The 23,803-nt window shown below is 48.6% G+C and overlaps 1 protein-coding gene across 2 annotated transcripts in view; it reads left to right on the forward strand.

The window, feature by feature from the left end:
* ZAP70 (zeta chain of T cell receptor associated protein kinase 70) overlaps window positions 1-22,972 on the forward strand; it is a 41,421-nt gene extending 18,449 nt beyond the window's left edge. Inside the window, exons 2-14 of one of the 2 annotated variants that reach the window (XM_071451932.1) lie at window positions 3,131-3,353; window positions 3,758-4,009; window positions 7,691-7,851; window positions 9,806-9,944; window positions 12,119-12,197; window positions 12,633-12,673; window positions 14,587-14,635; window positions 15,652-15,826; window positions 17,022-17,228; window positions 18,442-18,634; window positions 19,628-19,768; window positions 21,300-21,412; window positions 22,211-22,972. In XM_071451932.1, coding sequence (XP_071308033.1) covers window positions 3,204-3,353; window positions 3,758-4,009; window positions 7,691-7,851; window positions 9,806-9,944; window positions 12,119-12,197; window positions 12,633-12,673; window positions 14,587-14,635; window positions 15,652-15,826; window positions 17,022-17,228; window positions 18,442-18,634; window positions 19,628-19,768; window positions 21,300-21,412; window positions 22,211-22,334 — 1,824 coding nt within the window. In that variant the 5' untranslated portion in view covers window positions 3,131-3,203 and the 3' untranslated portion in view covers window positions 22,335-22,972. Of the gene's footprint in view, window positions 1-3,130; window positions 3,354-3,757; window positions 4,010-7,690; window positions 7,852-9,805; window positions 9,945-12,118; window positions 12,198-12,632; window positions 12,674-14,586; window positions 14,636-15,645; window positions 15,827-17,021; window positions 17,229-18,441; window positions 18,635-19,627; window positions 19,769-21,299; window positions 21,413-22,210 lie in introns of both variants that reach the window. The other variant, XM_071451931.1, reaches the window with a different exon arrangement.
* Window positions 22,973-23,803: the final 831 nt, after the last annotated feature.

Here is a 23,803-nt window from a genome sequence, read left to right on the forward strand (position 1 = left end):
GCAAAGCAGCAGCTCACACAGGAGGCCACTGACGTCCCTCTGCCCACTCAGTATTTCCTGTTCCTCAAGAACATGACTCATGAACCTGATTGCAGCTAAACCCAAGAGCTGCAGTCCTCACTGCTCATCTCCTCCAGCCCATTTTCCTGGAGTTATCCTCCTGGGAGCAGGCTGAGCTCAGGCAGAGCTGGCAGCCAGCTGGTCTCAGGAGCTGAACCTGGGGAACCAGCTCTGGGAACCAGTCTGGGCTTTAATATCTGGAGGCACCACAGGATTAGGATGCTTGGCTTTGGTCCCAAGCACCAACTCCAGTTTGGGTTTGAGCCTCAGGGGGTTCCCGTTCACCTCCACGTTCCAGACTGGCAGCTGTGCCAAGACCCCCACTTTGCTCCATTTGGTGAATTTGGTGACAGGGCCTTCACAATTTGGGCTGATTTGAGCTGTGCCTGGGATGGTTTCTGCTGGTCTCTCACCCTGGCTGTGAACCACTGACGCTTCCTGTTGTGGTTTCCTGCCTCAGCTGAGACACCTCCTCTCTGCTCCCCCTTCCTGTTCTCATCAGGGCCATTTCAGAGCTTCGTGGGGACAACAAATTGGTAGAGGAGGCTCTGGTGGCCATAAATCCAGCTCCTGGCAGCCCTTTGCTGCTGAGGGCTGAGCAGAGCAGCGTGCATGGGCAGAACGGTTCCTCCTGAGCCCTTCCCACACAGAGATCCAGCCAAGCCCTCCCCAGCTCCAGAGATGCCAGGGGATGGCAGGAGGGCCCTGTGCTGCTGGGAGGGATGAACCAGGCTGGCATGAGCCAGAGCAGGGCTGACCACCATGGCAGGGCTGACCACATGCCCAGGCACAGCTCTGGGCACTGCCTGGGAGCAGAGACCACAGCAGTGGGCTCAGCCCATGGGGAAACAATTTCTCCCACCATGGCCAGAAGAGTAAAATTGGGAACAATTAGGGCAAACACCCAACGTGCTGCTCCAAAATCTGATGTTTCTTTGCTCCTTACATGAGTGACGTGTTTGCAGGGGGCGCAGGTGGAGAAAATCTCTCCGATCTTTTTGGGGTCATCGTCTGCGCAGGAGCAACCCCAAAGTTCAGGCTCCAGGGAACAAATGAGACCCTTTGGTCACGATAATGTTTCCATTGATCACAGCAAACTGGGCTCTGTCAACACCCTCTGGGTGGGATTTTAGGTGATTCAAGATCGAGATACAAGCCCTGTACAGAGACAAGCCCTAAAGCTCTTTGGCACCAGGGGCTCTGCAGGAACTTGGTCAACGAAGGGCCCTCTCTGCCAAAGGGATCGGAGCATCAGGAACCAGCCAGAGCCAGGTATTGTAGGGAAAAATTCCACAGATTGTTTAAAAAACAATTCAAGGAAGGTTTCTTCTTGTTTCTGCTGACTGATGGTTGATGTCTACCCAGAAGCACTTGGGTTTCTCTCCTTTCGCTGTGCTTGGTGCAGTTGTTTATCTAAATGTTGTTTTAGACATTTCATATCCATCTCATGTTTTAATCTCAATGCATTTAAGGTTTTGGCCTTCTAGACCTTCATGGCAAAACTCATTTATTCTGAGAGGCCAAAGAATTTCCTTTTATTGTGAGCAGGGCTGGAGAGAAAATGGTAGGAAGTCAAGGCTAAAAACATCAGGATGGATTTAAGGAGCACATTTTTAATAGTGAAGGTAATCAAGGACTGGAGGAACTCACTGTAGGATTTGGGGCATATTCTCTTGCTTGGGATCTTTAAATCAGGTTCAGATGGTTTCTCTATTCCTTAGCATCTATAAATCAAGATCAAGTGGATTCTCTCTTGCTTGGGATCCTTAAATCAGGTTCAGGTGGTTTCTCTATTCCTTAGCATCTATTAATCAAGATCAAGTAAATTCTCTGTTGCTTGGGATCTTTAAGTCAAGATGAGGTGGATTTTTATTTACACTTCCCAGCTCCAGTAAGGGCAGAATAGAGGGATGTGGGATGCTGTGAGTTTGAAATGACCCCACAGAAAGCCGGCAGGAGAACCTCTAGACAGGGAAGTCTGAACCCCAATTAAAACATTTTGCAAAATGATGCTTCAGGGACCAATTTTCCCTGCCAGGCCGGGGCCCAGCAGTGGGTTGTCACAGCAGGTATTGCTCAGAAGTGTCTTGAAAAAAATCACCTTGGGGGCACAGCACATCTGTGCTCAATGCTGAGGGATTTCAGCTCCTCTGTGATCCGGGTGATGCAGAAAGAGAGACGGGGTCTTGGTATGAGAGAGCCTTTATTGAGCTCCTTCCTCAAAAGGATCCAGGGACAAAGAAACGTGCCATTGGTCAAAGCAGGGATTTATACAGGGCTCTCAAGGGGTGGGACAGAGCATCAGGGCCAATGGTATGAGGGCACTGGGGTAGAGCGAGTGGGAAGGGCCAATGGGATACATTGAATCTGCATATCACAGCAAGGCACGCTGGGAAAAGCCTTTTGGTTGTAGGAGCGTCGTAGGGTAGGAACAGTCGGGATGGATGGAGATGAGAGATCTCTGCAGCCAGGTCATGGAATTTGGGGTTTATTGCAAAGGGCCTGGGTGCAGGGCCCTGCTGGGAGCTGCCAGGCACAGCTCAGAGCAGGCCCAAGAGAAGAGAGGGGAGAGAGGATGAGAGGGTGAGAGAAGGAAGAGTGTGAGAGTAAAAGGGGTAAGAGCTAAAAGGGCGAAGTTCCCGTTCCAATACAATAAATCTTCTTCTGTGTTGAATATTCTGATTCTCACTAACCAATCTAGTACAAGATACAAATTCTATAGCATTTCCATACAGCCTATAGTAATCATTACACTACCATACTGTGTCACATTTTAAACACTAAAAACTCCTCTTTGGGCCCTTCTGCCAGGCTGGCAGGGTCTGCTCAGACCCTTGGAGCTGCCTGCAAGCAGAGGGTGTTGTTCCATCAAAAGGGGATCACCTTCAGCTGGCCATGCCATTGTTTTCCCATTGTTCAGTAACTGAGGGATCTCAAAGCTTGCTTTCATTTCAATCTTGCTTATAGTTTCTATATTCTCAAAATCTTTTGCCAGACAATCATATTTATAAGGCTTTCCTGTTTCATCTTCCCCAACATTTGCTTATAACTTGAAGGCTTTTCCCTCCAGGGGAGTGCTGCCACCTTCCTCCCTGCTGGCCCAGCAGCCTCCACAGCACGTGATCCATCGAGCGGAGGGGGAGATGCCGGACGCCGCCGCCCACCTGCCCTTCTACTACGGCAGCATCGCGCGCTCGGAGGCCGAGGAGCACCTGAAGCTGGGTGGGATGGCGGACGGGCTGTTCCTGCTGCGGCAGTGCCTGCGCAGCCTGGGCGGCTACGTGCTCTCCATGGTGCGTGTGACAGCGTTCACAGGGGCTCTTGGGTGAGGGAAGAGATGAGGATCTGACTCTGTGTTTCAGAAGGCTTGATTTATTATTTGATTTATTATTTTATGATATATATTACATTAAAACTATACTAAAAGAATAGAAGAAAGGATTTCATCAGAAGGCTGGCTAAGAATAGAATAGGAAGGAATGATGACAAAGGTTTGTGGCTCTGCTCTCTGTCTGAGCCAGCTGGGCTGTGATTGGCCATTAATTAGAAACATCCAACATGGGCCAATCCCAGATGCACCTGTTGCATTCCACAGCAGCAGATAACCATTGTTGACATTTTGTTCCTGAGGCCTCTCAGCTTCTCAGGAGGAAAAAATCCTAAGGAAAAGATTTTCCATAAAAGATGTCTGTGACAGGTGTGTGACCTGCAGTTCTACCACTACCCCATCGAGCGCCAGCTCAACGGCACCTACGCCATCCTGGGGGGCAAGGCGCACTGCGGCCCCGAGGAGCTCTGCGAGTTCTACTCCAAGGACGCCGACGGGCTCTGCTGCCCCCTGCGCAAGCCCTGCAACCGCCCCAGCGGGGTGGAGCCCCAGCCCGGTGTCTTTGACAGCATGAGGGACAACATGGTGCGGGAATACGTGCGGCAGACCTGGAAACTGGAGGTACTGGGGCTTTCCAGGGGAGGGGTGGTGTGGATTCTTTGGTTTTGTTTTGTTTTTCTTTTTTTTGCTTTTCTTTTTTTTTTGGTTCTCTTGCATTTTGCCAGGGTCAGGATTAATTGCACAAGATGGTGTTTCTTGTTTATCAGTTCTTATCTATGTCACAGTCCTACAAACCCTGAGTTCTACAGCATTCTACAGTTTCACTCTAACAAACTAAAAAATGGAGCCCCATCTCTCTCTCTACAAGGCCTTCTAAGGATAAACTGTCCAATTAAGAAATGACACCTAAATTGTTTTTACTTTTGACCAATAACCAACTACCCATGCCCACAATGTGGACTTTTTTATCCAAGTACACAAAACCACACAAACCCATGGAGAAGAAGGTGGAGAAGAAGGACCAGCCTCCACCCCAAAACCTCTATCTTGCTTTATATATATTACTGTATTCTAAAACCTTAAACTCTAAGTTTCCCACCCTGTGATATCACACACTTCTATTCAATCTCCACACCCACAATCCCAGCTCTGTCATTCCATTTTGGAAGCTTCTCCACAGCCTCAGGTCAGATCCAGTGTTCTCTTGGGGGTCAGTGCCTGGCAGCACAGAAAGTTTAAAATTCTCAGCAGCCAGGGCTCCAACAGGGTGGGAAGCTGTGATGCCTTTGGTGCTGTTGTGTCCCATTTGCAGCACAGCAGAGTAAGGTTCCTCTCCTTGGAGGATGCTGGCACTGTGAGGGGTCTGAATCCTGCTCTTTCCCAGTTTCTTCTCCACACGCTGGTCTAAACATCTTCCCAAGCCTTCAGACCCATCCTTGGAACAGCAGGAGTTCACTTTGCAGGCCTTTCCCCAGGTGTCCTTCTCCTCTGCAGCCCATGAGATGTTCCCTGCCTTAGACCACAGCTCTGATCCCAAAAGCCAACAACCCATCCCAAAAGCCAACAAACCCATCCCAAAAGCCAACCACCCATCCCAAAGCACAACAAACCTGTCCCAAACCCCAACAAACCCATCCCAGAACTAAACCAACTCATCCCAAAACCCAATGACCCATCCCAAACCCCAACAAACCATCCCAGAACTAAACAAACCCATCCCAAAACCCAGCCACAGAGCTCCAGAGGCACATAAAGACATGACTCCCATGCCATGGATGTGTCCCTGGCACTGCTGGCAGCAGATTCTCCATCCTAATCCTGAGATTGGCTCAGTTGGTCAGAGCATGGTGCTAATAATGCCAAAGTTTTGGGTTCCATCCCCATATGGGCCCATTTACTTAATAACTGGACTTGATGATCCTTGTGGGTCCCTTCCAACTCAGAATATTCTGTGATATCTGGGAGCATCTCTCCATATGTGAGGTGCCTATGCCTCCAAACATTGTGCTGAAGATGAAATGAAACCAGACTTAGACTTTTGCTCTGGTCTTTTGCACTATTTGGAGTAGAATTTTTGCCTCTCTGGAGGGTTATTTTTTTTTTGCCACTGAAGATTTTACCCATGAAACCAAGGCAAGGGGTGCTGGATCATGTCTGTGAATTATTTAGATTTAAAAATAGCCACAAACAAATTCCTGCATTTTATTGCAGACCGGAATATCTACAATATAAAAAAATCATATAAATCAAAATCTATAAATCAAAACTCTGAATGGTCCCACTGGCAGCCATGAACTTCATTTCTTTCTGCCTGCTGCTACCTTGGCTCCTCAAACATTTCCAGGAGTTATTTTGCTGTTTCCTTGGAAGGGGCTGCCCAGGGAGGTTTGGAGTCCCCATCCCTGGAGGTGTCCAAGGAAGGCCTGGACGTGGCACTCAGTGCTCTGGGCTGGAGACAAACTGGGGATGGGGCACAGCTTGGCCTCGATTACCTTGGAGGTTTTTCCAACCTAAATCATTCTGGGATTTTATATTTTGTTTTAAGTCCTCAGAGAAACATGGCTCAGGCAGTGCCCTTATGGAGCCTTTCTATAGAAGCTTCCTGAATTTGGCCTATTTACACCAAATGTGTTTGACAGAATGAGGTATTTTTTTAGGGTGAACGAACTGTTCTGTAGGGTTTCTATAGCCGATTGAGGTGTTCTGTGCTAAAATGAGGTATTTTGTTGCAGAATTCTCTCCCAGAACCGGGGATGCTGTAGGGTTGCCCCCAGAGCAGATGGGTGGCCACCTGCAGATAGCACAAAGGACATCGCCACCTCCTGGCAAAGGGACAGGAACGGTTTGACACCGGCGTGAGCCCGGGGAAAGGAGCTCAGGGTCCCTCCCCTGTGATTGCCAGAGTGCACCGACCTTGCCAAGTCCTGCGGGTGGTGGGCAGCCAGGAGGGCAGGGGCACCAGAAAGGTTGTGCTCTCAAGAAAATCAAGGAAAGGTGGAATATCCTGAGCTGGAAGAGACCCAAAAGATCATCCAGTGCAGCCCCTGTCCCTGCACAGCCACCCCAAACCCCACCCTGAGCAGCCCTGAGGGCTCTGTCAGTGAGGGGCTGGGAGCACAAACCCTGTGAGGAACAACTGAGGGAGCTGGGGGTGCTCAGCCTGGAGAAAAGGAGACTCAGGGGTGCCCTCATCACTCTCTGCAGCTCCTGAAAGGTGCCTGTGCTCAGCTGGGGCTGGGCTCTTTCTCCAGGAACTGACAGAACCAGAGCACACAGCCTCAACTGTGCCAAGGGAAATACAGGTTGGATAGCAGGAAAAAGTTTTTTACAGAAAGGGTGATAAAGGTCTGGAATGGCTGCCTGGGAGGTGGTGGAGTCCCCATCCCTGGGTGTGTTTAACAAAGCCTGGATGTGGCTCTGGGTGCCAGGGTTCAGTTGAGGTGCTGGGGCTGGGTTGGACTCGATGGTCTTGGAGGTCTCTTCCAGCCCAGTGATTCCAAAATTCTGTGATTCTGTGAATTCTGTGTCCAAAGGCTCCTGGAGCTGTGGCAGCCTTGGCACCATTCCCTGGGGAGCCTGGGCAGTGCCCAGCAGCCTCGGGGGGCAGAACCTTGCCCTGAGCTCCATGCCAAGGCCTGGCCCAGCTCCAGCCCTTGCTGGGCTCCTGTCCCTGTCCCAGAGCAGAGCTCAGCCCCTGCCCCTGTGCCTGCCCTGGGCAGGAGCTGCAGCCCCCAGGAGCCTCCCCTCAGTCTCCTGGGCTCCAGCTGAACCAGCCAAGGGCCCTCAGCTGCTCCTCAGCCCTTCCCCAGCTCCGTGTCCCTCCTTTGGCCACTCTCCAACAGCTTTGGCTCCTTCTGATCTCGTGGTGCCCAAAGTGCCCCCAGCACTGGAGGTGAGGCTGCCCCAGGGCAGAGCAGGGTGGGACAATCCCTCCCTGGGCCTGGTGCCCCCAGCACAGGGTGGCCCTTGGGGCTGCCAAGACACAGATCCAACTTGCCACCAGCCAGGAACACAAGGCTGAATGACACCCCACAAGCCCAGCATTAAGATTCCCCACATAAACATGATGCCTTCTCTTTTCCCTCACCAAAGTCAAAGGACTTCAGCTGCATTTAAAGGATTAAGTCAGCTGAGATAAGCCAGGAATTCTGCTCTGCACCAGAACAGAATTCAGCTGCTGTTGGGTCTCAATTAATCACGAGACTTCCCAAGTTTCTGTGTCATGTGCCCCCAGTGAGCTGTGCTGAAGCCATCAGCAGAGCAGCAGGATGGCAGGAGGTCTCTTTTCCTGCTCTTTTCCAGGGAGATGCCCTAGAACAGGCCATCATCAGCCAGGCTCCCCAGGTGGAGAAGCTGGTGGCCACCACAGCCCACGAGAGGATGCCCTGGTACCACGGCAACATCAGCCGGGAGGAGGCGGAACGAAGACTCTACTCGGGGGCACAGCCTGATGGGAAATTCCTGTGAGTATCCAACCCCCGGAGGATGCTGGCACCCCTGTGTTGTAGTGTGGTTTTAGGTTTATAATGGTTTTGTCTTTGTATCCCCTTATTTTCCCCAAATGGTTTACCCTAGATTGTGTTCCCTCCCTCTACCTGTGTAATCCCTTTGCTGAGAGCATCCCCAAATCCCCACCCTGGCTCTCTGTCAGTCACTCAGCATCCCATCCCCCCCATCTAGAACTTTCCCTCCAGGACCTCGAGTGATCAGCCAGAGGCCAGGGGTCACCCCCCAAGTGTTACCCCAAATCCTGTCCTAAATGTCCATTCCCAGAATCCATCCCTTAGGGTCACTCATTGGTCAGTAAATGTTTTCTACTTTGGGTTTCCACCTCCCTTTCAGTGTAACCTTGGCACCTCTCCCGGGGCTCTCAGCAGGAGCCCCCTGAGCTGTGGGGGCTCCCTGGAGCTCCTGAAATAAATTTGGATTAACCCTGCTAAGAGTCGGCCCCTTCATCTTCCACCGTTGTTCCAGCATTTCCTCTGCTGCAGGGGCTCAGCCTGGCTGCCTTTGGCACCCCCAGGGATCAGCCTGGCTGCCTTTGGTACCCCCAGGATCAGCCTGGCTGCCTTTGGCACCCCCAGGGATCAGCCTGGCTGCCTTTGGTACCCCCAGGATCAGCCTGGCTGCCTTTGGCACCCCCAGGATCAGCCTGGCTGCCTTTGGTACCCCCAGGGATCAGCCTGGCTGCCTTTGGTAACCCCAGGATCAGCCTGGCTGCCTTTGGCACCCCGGGGCATGGGACAGTGCCCTCCCTGCTGTCCACCATGTTGGGGCTGACCAGGGTCCCCTCAGTGGCACTCAGAGAGACCAGAACACCCCTGAATTTCTGACCATTTCCCACCCCCACTGCCCTGCTGTCACTGGCTTCATGTGACAGAGGAGGTGTAGCTGAATTTTCTCAGAGTGGTTACAGATATTTCAAATTTGGGTTGTACCCCAGATCTCTTCTTCCTCACACGGGGCACCACTATGTGGACTCTTTGGGGTTTTTTTATTGTTAAGGTGGGGATTAAGTGTATAAGATGGTTTTTTGTTTGGACTTAGATGTTTCTTAGTTCTTAACTGTATTGTAATTTCATAAAAATATAGTTTAGGAAAAAAATTTTCACCGAAAGAATAATAAAGCACTGGAATGCTCTTCCCAGGGAGGTGGTGGAATCACCATCTCTGGATGTGTTTAAAAAAACACTGGACATGGCACTTGGTGCTATAGTCTGGTTGGGGTGTTAGGGCATAGGTTGGACTCCATGATCTTAGAGGTCTCTTCCAACCTCATTATTCTGGGATTCTGTAAACTGAGTTTTATAGTACTTAACTCTAACAAGCTAAAAATGGAGCCCATCTCTCTCTACAAGGCCTTTTAAGGATCAACTGTCCACTTAAGAATTGACACTTGAATTATTTTTACTTTTAACTCAATAACTAACTACTCATGACTTGTAGTGTGGACTTTTTTATTTAATAACATAATACTACTCAAACTCGTGAAGAAAAAGGATTAACTTCTGCTTTAAACTATCTTGCTTTATATATATTACTATATTCTAAAACCTTCAACTCTAAGTTTTCCACCCTGTGATATCACACACTTCTATTCAAACTCCACACCCACAATCCCAGATTGTATTATATATAATTATATATTATATATAATGTATATATAATATATATATATAATATTATATTATATATATAATACATATAATATAATACTATATATATAATTTATAATATATAATATAGTATACAATATACAATATATATTATATATTATATATATACTTTTTATTATAATTTTATACAGGGATGCAGGGGCACCTCTCCATGTACCCGTGTCCACTCACCACTGACAATCCTCAGAGCGAAACCAAGAGCTGCTTTTAATAATTTATTAATCATTTTCCTTCCTGCTAGGCTGAGAGAAAAAAAGGAGAACCGTGCCTATGCCCTGTCCCTTGTCTATGGCAAGACCGTGTATCACTACCGGGTGGATCACGATAAATCTGGGAAATATTCCATTCCTGAGGGCACCAAATTCGACACACTCTGGCAGGTAACAAGAAATTGAGGCACCTTTTCCTTGCTTTGAAGTGTTACCAAGTCCCTCAAAATCATCAGGATAAATAAACCCCTCTAATGTCATTTTTTAAGTGTCAGCAAGTCAGGAGTTATTTTATTCCTGGCCATGGGTTGTGTGCATGGCTGACAAAATTCTGGCCTCCACACAGACCCTGATCCAAAACATTGTTACTTGATTGGACATTTATATTTATAAAAAAGTATATAAAATATAAATATTTATTTATAGACATATAATATATTTATATATTATTATATTTATATATTATATATTTATAAATATATATCTATTATAGAAAATATATTTATATAAAAGTATTTTATTTTTATAATTATTTCTACAGAAAAATAAATGAATGTTCATTGCTTCTAAATGACATCATAATACTACACTTTTGGTTTGATCCCCGTCACTTAATAGTTAATAATCATCATCACTGATCCTCTAACTTCTAACTCAGAATATTCCATGATTCTCTGCTAATTCTCTTTCATCAATTAGTATTCTATCCTCTATTGGTTATTAATTTCTCTTTTTCTGCTAATTAGACCATATTTTTAATCTTTTTAAAACTAAAAAAGATTTTTTTCCTTTTTTTTTTTTTTTTCTTTAGCAGGGAGTCTCCAATGCTTAAACTGATTTTTTTTTAAGTCTCTTTTTTTCTTCTGGTTTCTCTAAAGTCTCCTTGTGGTCCATAAATTCTGCATTCCAGATGTCGAACCTCAATCCATCTTCCCCTCCCAGGCTTTGTTCACTGGGGTATATCAGAGTTAGTTTATCAAAACTTAAAATTCTAGTAATTTTCCCCAGCTGTGCTCCTGCAAAAGTAGCTCATGACAACCTTGTTCCATGCTGGCTGGGAGTAATTGAAGAGTAACACAATAATTATAATTTACACATATATTGGTTGGGGTTAATTAATTAAAACAAGTCATTTACGAGTTAAACCATTAACTAAAATTAAGCAGGGGGTGGATGCCAGGGCTTCCTCCTGGCTAGGGCTGTCTGAGGGACAACAACCCCATTTTACTGAATTTTCTGAATTTCCAGGGATGTTTTCACTTGGAATTTTATCGAAAACAAAGATTTTGGGGCATTGTTATGGCGACAGAGCCATGCCAGGCTCTTGATTGCTTCTGAAACTTGAGCCAGGCAGGAGGGGAAGGGAAAGCCTGGTGTCCCTGGGCTGGGCTGGTTGTCCCCAGGCTGAGTGATGTCCCCTCTGTGCTGGATCCAGAGGTGCTACCATTAAAAACTGCCTGGGATCCACGGAACAAACCCTGCAGCTCCTCTGGGAAAAAGGATCTGCTTTCTCTCAGGATTCATCCCACACATCAGGGCCTAAACCCCTTCCTGGCTGGCCCAACAATGCCACTGCCCTCTACATGCCCTGCTCAGACTGCAGATTTTGTCTTTCCTTGGGCCTTATTGAATTCCCAAGTTCTTCCCAGCTCTGGTAGATATCCAGGGATGCAATCACACCCTGGGACACCCCTAAGTGCACACAGAGAAGACAGAAACAGTCTGGTGCCCGCCTGCTATAAATCTGAGAGGAATCATTGTCCTAAGCCACAAAAGATAATAATAATAATAGTAGTAATAGTAGTAGTAATGATAATAATGATAATAATGATAATAATGATAATAATGATAATAATAATAATAATAATAATAAAAATATAAGGTATTATATAGATAATAATATATATAATTAAATATATTGTCAATATAAAATTAAATGTATACTATATAATAATATAACATATCATTATATTATTATATAGTAATATAATAATATTGTATTTATATTATATATTATATATAATAATATATAAAATGTACAATATAAGGATATAATCTATTTTATATATTAAATATATATAATTAAATTATATTAAATTCTATATAATTCTATTAATATTACTGAATTATATTAATATTATAATATGTAAGTAAATATTATATACAATATATAAATATATACTTATATATTATAACATTAATATATACTATATACTAATTAGTATATATTATATATATTATAATATATATAATATAATATTATATATTATATATTATATATCATATATCATATAATGATTTTTTTTCTCCTCACAATAATCTTTTTCCTCTCATCCCTTTGCCAGTTGGTGGAGTACTTAAAACTCAAACCAGACGGGCTGATTTTCTACCTGAGGGAAGCCTGCCCCAACCCCAACATGCCAGGTGAGCTGACGCCTCCCAGTGCCACCCCTGGCCTTGGTTTGCCACCACCTGGTGCCAGTTGGAGCAGTGCCAGCCCAAATTTCCCTTCCTTCCCGGGGCCACTTTGGCTCCACGTGTCACAAATGTCACTGGAGAGCCTGCCCTGTCCTGGGGCAAGCTCAGTCTCTACCCATGGGGTGCTCCAGTGCTGCCACTTTCCCTGACAAAATTTGGGAATAACAGCCACATCCAGACCCATTTCTTTTAGGCTAAAGCTGGGGAAATTTTCCTTTGGGGGTTGGAGGGGATGTGATCAGACCCACAGGGTCCTTCAAGGAGCAATGTTCTGGCCCGGCTTGGAGCAAACTCCTGATAACAAACTCCTGATAGCAAACAGTTGATAACAAACTGCTGATAACAAATTCCTGATAACAAATCCTCCCTCTTGTTTTGCAGCCTCTGCAGCACCAGTTCCACCCACACACCCCTCCGTGAGCGTGAGTTTGGGGGAGGCTTTGTTTCATTGGGAACTCAGTGGCTTTAATATTGCTGCATTTCAAGCCTGGCTGATCAAACCCTGCTCTTCAAACCCTGCTTTTGTCTAAAAGCTCAGCAACTGCACTGGACTTTATTAAGCCCAGCTGGGATGTTGTTCCCTTTCCAGCTTGGATGGGGGTGGGGAATAGCTGGGCACAGCCCTTGGTCAAGCTGAGCAGGGTTTCCATTCATCCAGAGCTCCTTGCCACGTGTGGGGCTGTCCTTGGGGACCCCTCCATCCCTGCCCTGCTGGGATTCTGGGAATGCTCAGCCCTGCTGCTCCCACTGGCCCCCAGCCAGGGCTTTGTGCTCGCCCTGCCCTGGGGAATGTCCCTGCTCAGCCCCTGAGTGCTGGGCTGAAAGCAGCGGGTTTGGGGAGCCCAGGGGGGCTGAGCGAGGCCTGGGGCTCACCCATCACCTCACCCACAGTGGCCTCCAGGGTGGGGGCTCTCCCAGGTGTTGGAGAGTGGCCAAAGGAGGGACACGGAGCTGGGGAAGGGTTGAGGAGCAGCTGAGGGCACTTGGCTCGCTCAGCTGGAGCCCAGGAGACTGAGGGGAGGCTCCTCAGGGGCTCTTCCCAGCTCTGGTAGACGCAGTTCTTCCCAAGCTCTTCTTCCAGCTCTGGGATTCTGTGGCTCTGGCATTCTAAGCTGTGCCCGCCTGTGGCTCTCTGCTCTGGGGACAGTGGCTGCACAGTGTCCCTGTGTGCTCACAAAGCCACTTTTCCTGGGCTGGCTGTGACCTGAGCTGCCTCTAGGCCTCCCTCCCTGTAGGAGTGTCGGGGTAGGACGGTCAGGACAGACGGAGATGAGAGATCTCTGCAGCCAGGTCATGGAAATTGCATTTATTGCAAAGGGCCTGGGTGCAGGGCCCTGCTGGGAGCTGCAGCCACAACTCAGAGCAGGCCTGAGAGAAGGCAAGAGCGTGGTAAAGAGATGAGTGAGGAAGAGTAAAGAAGGAAAAGAGAGAGTAAAAGAGGACGAGATTCCTGTTACAATACAATAAATCTTCTTCTGGTTTTGGAACTTGGGGTTTATTGCAAAGGGCCTGGGTGCAGGGCCCTGCTGGGAGCTGCCAGGCTCAGCTCAGAGCAGGCCCGAGAGAAGAGAGGGGCAGAGAGGATGAGAGGGTGAGAGAGTAAGGGAGTAAAAGCATAAGAGAATAAAAGGGTAAGAGCATAGAAAAGTAAGAGGGCGAAGTTCCCATTACAAATACAATAAATCATCTTCTGTGTTGAATATTCTAATTCTCACTAACCAATCTAGTACAAGATACAAATCCTATAACATTTCCATACAGCCTATAAGAATCTCTACATTACCATACTGTGCTACATTTTAAACCCTAAAAACTCCTCTTTGGGCCCCTTCTGCCAAGCTGGCAGGGTCTGCTCTGACCCTTGGAGCTGTCTGCAAGCAGAGGGTGTTGTTCCATCAAAAGGGGATCACCTTCAGCCAGCCATGCCATTGTTTTCCAGTTGTTCAGTAACTGAGGGATCCCAAAGCTTGCTTTCATTTCAATCTCGCTTATAGTTTCTATATTCTCAAAATCTTTTGCCAGACAATCATATTCATAAGGCTTTCCTGTTTCATTTTCCCCAACGCCTCCCCTTCCTGGCTCGGATGGGGACAGCAGAGGGGACAGAGAGCCCCGACCTTGCACAGCCCTGAGGGAGGGTGCTGTGCTCAGGGTCCCTGGCACCAATCCCTGCTGGAACTGGACTGGAATGTTGGCTCCAGACCACTCCAGTCTCACCTTTCAGAGGGATCACCAGCTGGGGCTGTGTTGGGGTGCACTTTCCCTGTCCCTTTCCCTTCCATTTGCAACTGAAGCAATTTCTCCTTTATCCACTTTCTCCTCATTTCTTTTCCAGAGAAACCTGGGCCCTCTCAATGCAGATGGATACACCCCAGACCCTGTTGGTGAGCACTTCCAGAGCCCTCTCCTCCTCACAGGGGACAGGAATGGGGATGTTCCAGGAGCCCAAGGGTTCCCTGGAGCCCTGCTACAAAGCCCCTTTCTTACCAAAGCACCCAGGAGCACCCCAGACATTTCAGGGCCCTTTACGCACACTGGGCTCCCAGGAAATCAAGCCCTATCCCATTCCTTGCCTTGCCCAGGAAGTGAAGCCCTGTCCTATCCCCATTTTTCACTAAAAGTGACATTTTTTCACTAAAATTTACTCTTTTTTTCAGTAAAATTTACATTTTTCAGTGGATTCAGCTGAATTTCAGTGGGATAAAGCCCTGCCCAGGGCTGGCAGGGCAGATATGTGGAGTGGGAATGCTCAGACCCCTCTCCCCATCCCAACTCTTTCAGCAACCAGTACTATTAATGCAGGAAAACCCCCAGCCCGAGGAATAATGTGCAATGACTCCAAGATTCAGAAGGCTGAACAATTGCTATATTATATTATATTATATTATATTATATTATATTATATTATATATTACATTATATTATATTATACATACTATACTAATACTATACTAAACTATACAATTAAAAAAAATCCCATGACCCTTACCAGACAGTGATGACACAGCTTTGACCTAATTGGTCAATCAATCCAAATCATCACCAGAGTCCAATTAACAAATCACTCTGGGTAAACAAGCTCCATAACACATTCCGCATGTGCCAAACAACAGGAAGAGTAAATAGAGATAAGAATTGTTTTTTTCTTCTTTCTCTGAGCTTTCTCACTGCCTTCCCCAGGAGAAACCCTGAGAAGGTTGTGCCTGCTCTCTCTCTGAAGAGACAGGACTGGGAGGGGCCCTGGGTTGTGAAAGGAAGGGAGATGCCCAGGAGGGACCAGAAATGCTGGAGGTGGAGGTGAATTGGCCAACAGAGCAGAGAAACCCTTCCCAATCCGTGAGGGACAGCGGGATGGGGAAGGGCAGGTTTATAACCGAGTGCTCCTCTTGGGAAGGGGTAGGAAAATCCCGGCTGCTGCCCATGGACACCAGCGTGTACGAGAGCCCCTACAGTGACCCTGAGGAGCTGAAGGACAAGAAGCTGTTCCTGAAGAGGGACCACCTGATGATTGATGAGGTGGAGCTGGGCGCAGGAAATTTTGGCTGTGTCAAGAAGGGAGTTTACAAAATGAGGAAGTGAGTGAGGGTGCTTGGGAAGGAACGGGGAGGAGAGGGACCTGGCTGGGCTTGAGGTGTCCCCAGCTGTCCTGTTGGTCACTAGATGGGCCCCAAAGTGACAATGGAGGGGATTAGAAATGATCTGGAAGGTCAGGGGTGGTGGATCTGATGGTTGAGGCACCAGCACTGAAGTGTTCAGAAGATGAGCAGGTTTTGTGGTGGGGTTTAGTGGGGATGGTGGTGTTCAGCCAGGGGTTGGACTTGATGATCTTGCAGGTCTTTTCCAACCCCAGTGATCCCAGGATATTATGATGTGATGCTGTAATTCCACGGCTTCCCGTGGATTTTCACTGACAGCTGCATTGCCCTGGGTGTGTAATTTCCACATTCCCAGGCACACAGCTGCCACTTCCAAAGGGACTTGCTGGGCTCAGAGGAACAACTCTACATTCCTGAGACCACCTCTGTCTGTGTCAGGCCAAAGCAGTGACACTGAGGAGTTATGTCACCCTTGGCTCTGCTGTTGGTTATTTGTGATGGTCTTTACCTACTTGTGCCTCAGTTTCTTCCTGGAAAAATGGCACTGATGACCCAGATCTCAGTGTGGGAGGGGAGGTGTCTCGTCCCCAGATCAAGGATGGCAACTTCTGGCTATACCCACAAGGGTGGGGTGACCTTTCCTCTCCATCCTGGGACACCAGGATGGTGCAGGGCCCTGCCAGAACAGGCTGATGAGAGGTCAGACAGTGTCCCAGGAGAAGGGATTTCCATTCCTGGCTGTGACCCCTGATTCCAGCTGTGCTCAGCCCATGCCATGGTGTGGTGTTTGTGAGGTGCCCAGGATGAGGTGAGAGATGAGAAATCTGACTCCATGTTCTCAGAAGGCTGATTTATTATTATATTACATTATATTACATTATATTTTATATATTATACTATGCTATACTAAAGAAAAATAAGGATACAGACAGAAGGCTTAACAAGAATGATAACAAAAAACTTGTGACTGACTCCTCAGAGTCTGACACAGCTCATGGTGATTGGTTATTAATTAAAAAAAATTCACATGTTTGGCTAAACAGTCTCCAGACCACATTCCAGAGCAGCAAACACAGGAGAAGCTGAGGCTTCTCATCTTCCCAGGAGAAGAAATCCTGGCGAAGGGATTTTTCAGAAAATATGACAGTGACACCACGACTGCTCCCCCATGCAGGAAGCAGATTGACGTGGCCATCAAGGTGCTGAAGAGCAACAACGAGAAGACAGTGAAGGATGAGATGATGAAGGAAGCTCAGATCATGCACCAGCTGGACAACCCCTACATTGTGAGAATGATCGGGGTGTGCGAGGCCGAGTCGCTGATGCTCGTGATGGAGATGGCTTCTGGAGGGCCCCTCAATAGGTTCTTGGCTTCCAAGAAGTGAGTGTTGGATAAAACCTGGCTGATTTTCTGTGTTTCTTCTTAAAATCTACTTCAAAAGCCCACCCTTGTGTCACCATTGAGTCAGAGATGACACGTAGTTGGATCAGAAGGCAAAATAGCAAAAAGCCTCATTTATTTCATCCTCTCTTCTTTTATGGCTTAGTTTGCTACAGGTGGACCTGATTGGTCATTTAATCAACACATTTCACATGATTGCTTACAAATGGGTGTCTTGTTAATTAGCCAATCTTATGAGAAAAACAGATTATTAGAAAAATACCACCTGCAGGTTGTTTTTAATGTTTGGCTATCATTGTTTATCTCCAGTTCCCTAACGCTTCCCAGGCTGATTCTGGGAAAACTTATTGTCTTGGTTTGAAAAGACAGGTGCCTGCTAAGGAAGGCAGGAGCCTCCCCTGAAATGGAAAATGTAAACCCCCTCCCTCCAAATTGCTATAAATTTTAAATTAAGGGGCTCTCAAGCAACAAATATGGGAGCAGGAAGAACAGTTCTTTAATAGGGAAGAAAAGAAAAAGATAAACAATGCAGTAAACTAAAACAATACTGACAGAGCCAGAACCCAGCCTGACACCCTGTGGGTCAGGGTGCTGGCAGCAGTCCCATTGGAATTGTGGCTCAGCCCTCCTGCAGTGTCAGGGGTGGCTCTGCTGGAGCAGGGATCCTGGAGAAGGGTGGAATCTTCCTCTGAAGATGCAGTGGCAGAGGCAGCTGCTGCTCCTCTGGGGAATCCAGTGCAGAAGCTGTGCTGGTGTTCCAGAATCTCCAGATTATATCCAGGCAGGAATGCTTGGCTCCTCCCTCTGGGCTCACATCTCCCAATGGGATGCTGTAGTTCTCATCAGCCATTCAGGGACATTCAATAGCTGTTATCAGCAGGTGTCTGCCCAGAGGGAGGAGTGGGTGTGGAAGAGATAAGGCAAACTGCTCAATTAACAGAAGACAGCTGCCATCCAGATGGCAAATAGAACAGAATTTGCTTGACAATCCAGGACACTTCTCTCACTTTCTCTCTCTCTGACCAGGCTGTCACAAAGCTGAAAAGAGCAGAAAGAAATCTTTCATGTGAGGCTCCAGGGGATGATGCTTCTGGAGCACAGATCTCCATGCTCATTCTCCCTTGCAGCTGGAAAGGTCAGAGGGGAGCACAGCAGGTCCTTTATGACTGAGATCTCCTTTCACCCTCCCCAGGGATGAGATTACAATGAGCAACATCGTGGAGCTTATGCACCAGGTGTCCATGGGCATGAAGTACCTGGAGGAGAAGAACTTTGTCCACAGGGACCTGGCAGCCAGGAATGTCCTGCTGGTCAACCAGCACTACGCCAAGATCAGTGACTTTGGGCTGTCCAAGGCTCTGGGAGCTGATGACAGCTACTACAAGGTGGGTGTGAGCACAGCAAAGGGTCTGGAGCAGGAGCCCTCCTGGCTGGGAGGATGAGACCCCTGGAGACTTGAGGATCTGGGCTGTTCACAGACCCCTCTACACATTAGGCTGTGTTTCACTGCTGTGACATCAAAAGGGGCTTTGCAGAGCTCTGGTGACAAAGAGGATGCAGAGGCAGCCAGGGGGATGAGAGGAGCCAGAGAGAAGAGAAGGTGATGAAGAGTGAGCCAGGGCTGATCTTCCCAGCAGTGCTCAACTAAAGGAGAGACCCAACCTCTAATTCTGTGTCCAGCTCTGGGGCCACCAGCACAAGAATGATGAGGACCAGTTGGAATGAGTCCAGACAAAGCCACTAAATTGGTCACAGGGCTGGAGCCCCTCTGCTCTGGAGCCAGCCTGGCACAGCTGGGGGTGCTCACCTGGACAAGAGAAGGCTCCAGGGACACCTGAGAGCCCCTGGCAGGGCCTGAAGGGGCTCCAGGAGAGCTGCAGAGGGACTGGGGACAAGGCCTGCAGGGACAGGAGCCAGGCAATGGCTCCCAGTGCCAGAGGGCAGGGCTGGATGGGATCTTGGCAATCAGGAATTGTTCCCTGGCAGGGTGGGCAGGCCCTGGCACAGGGTGCCCAGAGCAGCTGGGGCTGCCCCTGCATCCCTGGCAGTGCCCAAGGCCAGGCTGGACAGGGCTGGGAGCAGCCTGGGACAGTGGGAGGTGTCCCTGCCATGGCTCTGGATGGGCTTTGAGGTCCCTCCAACCCAAACCATTCCATAATTCCATGGTTTAAGTGAGCCCTGGGAGTGGGTGGCAGGAGGAGGGTGACACTGTGGGCATTCAGCACCTGCACAACAGGACAGCAGGGCCTGGACTGGGCTTTGGAGCTCCCATTTCAGGTGATTTTTTTCAGCCATGTGAGATTTTACACACCCAGCAGAATTCAGGTGCAGCTGCCAGCAGTCTCAGGCTGCAAATGTCCCTCCTTGCTCTGCTGCAGGCCAGGACAGCAGGGAAGTGGCCCTTGAAGTGGTACGCCCCCGAGTGCATCCTCTTCCACAAGTTCTCCAGCAAAAGCGACGTCTGGAGCTACGGTGTGACCATGTGGGAGGCCTTCAGCTTCGGGCAGAAACCCTACAAGGTGAGGCAGAAATCCTGCAAGGTGAGGAAGGGCCCTACGAGGTGAGGAAGAAACCCTACAAGGTGAGGCAGAAACCCTACAAAGTGAGGCAGAGCCCCTACAAGGTGAAGCAGGAACCCTATAAGTTGAGGCAGGGCCCTATAAGTTGAGGCAGGCTCTATGAGGTGGGCCAGGAGCCCTACAAGGTGAGGTAGAAACCCTACAAGATGAGGAAGGGCTGTACAAGGTAAGGCAGAGCTGGCTCTGTCACCCATGGGTGTCACAGCCCCACTACACCTTGGGAAAGGCACAAATGAGGGTGGATCCTGCAGCTTTGTGCTCGTTTTAAGAGAGAAGAAATAGAAAACAAACGGAATTCATTTGGGGTTGAATTGAAGCAGAGTTCTTTGATCCTTCTTCTCTTTGATCCTTCTGCTCACTTGGGAGATGAAAAAATCACTTCTCATCCACTGCTGGGCCCATGCTTGGGTGGGATGGAGTTGGTAGGACAGGAGGGATGGGGTGAGTAGGGTGGGTGGGATGGGGTCTGCAGGGTGGAAGGGGTGGAGTTTGGAGGCTGGGTGGGATGGGATCTGAAGGCAGGGTGGGATGGGGTCTGCAGGGTGGGTGGGATGCAACTGACAGGATGGACAGGATGGGATCTGCAGAATGGGTGGGATGGAGCCTGGAGGCAGGATGGGATAGATGGGATGGGATGGATGGGATCTTCAGGCTGGGCAATGGGATCTGCAGGGTGGCTGGGATAGGGTCTGTGGGATGAGATCTGCAGGATGGGATAGGATGGGGTCTGTGGATGGGGTCTTCAGGGTGGCTGGGATGGAATCTGTGGGATGAGATCTGTGGGATGTCTGGGATAGAGTCTGTGGGATGGGATCTGCAGGATGTCTGGGATGGGCTCTGTGGGATGGGATCTGCAGGATGGCTGGGATGGGGTCTGCGGGATGGGATCTGCAGGATGGCTGGGATGGGGTCTGCGGGATGGGATGGGGTCTGCGGGATGGGATGGGGTCTGCGGGATGGGATCTGCAGGATGGTTGGGATGGGGTCTGTGGGATGAGATCTGCAGGATGTCTGGAAAAGGGTCTGTGGGATGGGATGGGGCCTGCAGGGTGGCTGGGATAGGGTCTATGGGATGGGATCTGCAAGGTGGCTGGGATGGGATCTGCAGGATGGTTGGGATGGTGTCTGTGGATGGGATCTGCAGGATGGGGTGGGATGGGATCTGCAGGATGGTTGGGATGGTGTCTGTGGATGGGATCTGCAGGATGGGGTGGGATGGGATGTTTGGGATGGGGTCTGCAGGATGGCTGGGATGGGGTCTGTAGGATGGTGTCTGTGGATGGGATCTGCAGGATGGCCTGGCCACAGCGTGGGACACCAGTTCTGGCTTCTGGGGTGGGAACAGTGACTGCCAGGTGTGGGGGGTTTGGGACCAAAGGTCCCCTCCAGGCTCAGCTCTAACCTGTCTCCTCTAGCCCTGCTGCCAGCTCTGAGCACATTAATCCCTTATTATCCCTTGCTCCCCTCCCAGAAAATGAAGGGCCCTGAGGTGATCAGCTTCATAGAGCAGGGCAAGCGCATGGACTGTCCCCAGGAGTGCCCAGCAGAGATGTACTCCCTGATGCAGCAGTGCTGGACATACAGGTGAGTGTTTCACCACAGTGCCAGCTCCACCAGAGCCACCAAATCCCAGAATGGGATTGGAAATTTGGGTTGGAAATGACCTTAAAGGCCGTCCAGTCCATGGGCAGGGACACCTTCACCACGCTGTTTGTATAGTCACAACACAAAGCAAATGGTGTCTCCTGCCTTTGCTGTGATGATTCCCCAGCCCAGGATGATTTTTTTATTATCAGACCTCTCCATTTGCCAGTGCCAATCCTGGAAGATCCCAAAGTGTCGCAGACATCTTTTATGGAAAATCCTTTCCTTAGGACTTTTCCTCCTGAGAAGCCGAGAGGCCTCAGGAACAAAATGTAACCAATGGTTATCTGCTGCTGTGGAATGCAACAGGTGCATCTGGGATTGGTCTCATGTGGTTGTTTCTAATTAATGGCCAATCACAGTCCAGCTGGCTCGGACTCTCTGTCCGAGACAGAAGCTTTTGTTATTCATTCTTTCTTATTCTATTCTTAGCTGGCCTTCTGATGAAATCCTTTCTTCTATTCTTTTAGTATAGTTTTAATACAATATATATCATAAAATAATAAATCAAGCCTTCTGAAACATGGAGTCAGATCCTCATCTCTTCCCTCATCCAAGAACCCCTGTGAACACGGTCACACCCAAGGCTCTGTGTCCCTGAAAAGTCTCAGCTGCCTCCTGAGCCCTGGCTGCTGTTCTCCCCCAAGGGTCTCTGTGTCCTCTGAGTGCATCAGGCCACTTTTGTCCTCTCTGATGACTTTATTTGTTCCTCTCTGATGACTTTTTTTGCCCTTGCAGATGGGAAGAACGTCCAGGGTTTGTGGCTGTGGAGAACACCATCCGCTCCTACTACTACAGCATTGCTGCCAAACCTGAAAATGGGCCAGACCCAGGGGACAAGGCCAAAGCAGCTCTTCCCTGAGACTCCTCCTCTGCTCCTCCACCTGCCCTGAATGGGCCTGGAAAGGCTCTTTGTGAAGTTTTGCTTTAATCTCTCAAATGCTCCTCGGCAGCTGCGGAACTGAGGATGAGGAGGGGCAGACAGGGACACCCAGCTGTGCCCCCCAGCTCCTCCAGCCTGGCCCAGCCCCGGAGCACAGACTGGCAGAGTCCTTCCCACCCAATTCCAAAGCTGTCCCAGAACCCCAGAGCTTTGTGCCTCCCAGGATGAACTGTGTTGGCTCCAGAAAATCTGGATTTTTCCAGATTCCTTAACAATGCTTTCCCAGGAAACCACCAAGTGCACGTTTCTAGTGGGGTTTATGGGGTGGGACACAGCACAAGGAACCACCTGTGCTCCTTTTCCCCTTGGATTAGGGCAAGAAGCAGCTGGTTTGCAACTGGTATGGAGAGGAGCAGTGGGACAGAGCTGGTTTTTACCCCTGCACCCCTGGCCATCCCAACCCATCTTATCACCCAGCCCTCCAAGGTGGCTCCCAAACAATTCCAGGAGCAATCCCTCAGCTCCTGGATCCCACCTGGCCCCTCAGTTTTGATGAAATGTTGTTTTTCAAGCTTAAAAACTGGTCACCTTGTAAATAAACTATTCCATGTTCTGAACATCCCATGGCTTGGATCATTGAACTTTGAGAAATGCTGGCAGCTGCTTCAGGCTTGTTACCAAAAACCCCCAAACCCATCAGGAGAAGAGAACCCTCCAATGCTGCATTTTTAGTGTTGGAAAATTGCTTTATTCTCAGCTCTGGGTGTGGATGGGGCTGACAAAATCCCAGCCTCCACACAGCCCCTGATCCAAAACCTCCTCACCTTTTTATACATTTTTAGCAAACAAAGCAGTGAATTTTCATTGCAGCATATCAAGGTTAGCTCAACAAACTTTACAGTTTTAGTCGTTTTTCCAGGCTGTGTTCCCACAAAAGGAGCTTTGCTTTATGCTAAGAGCAATTTAAGAATAACACATTGTCTATAATTAATATATTGGTTATGATTAACTAACTAAAATTTATTTTAATACTTTTATCATTTCCAACAGGCTGCCAAGAAAATAAATGTAATTTATTAAAATTATTAAAAGCCAGGATTTCCCTCCTTGATGCTCCCCTTGCCCAACCTGGCAATTTTTGGGCTGGTTTTGCTGCAGAGCTGGAAGCTTTTTGGCATGTTTTCTTGCAAAAAAAATTGAAAAAAATAAAAAATAAAGTTGCTTAGCTAGGTCTGCAGTGGATCCCCGGTGCAGGGGATCGCCTGTGGTGAGGGCTGTGCTGCAGAGGACAGAGAGGCGGAGGAAAGAGGAGGTGGGAGCCCTGCGATGCTGCGAACACAAGAATTTATCTCTCACCATCTCCTGGTAGTTAAAGCCACAGAGCAGCTCCCCCCAGCACCTTGTCCTGGGGGTAAACAAACAGCCTCGGGCCAGGGCACAGCCAAAAG

Source organism: Agelaius tricolor, unplaced genomic scaffold (assembly GCF_023055355.1).
Source record: "Agelaius tricolor isolate 1412-34295 unplaced genomic scaffold, bAgeTri1.0.p SCAF_33, whole genome shotgun sequence".
NCBI lineage: Eukaryota > Metazoa > Chordata > Aves > Passeriformes > Icteridae > Agelaius > Agelaius tricolor.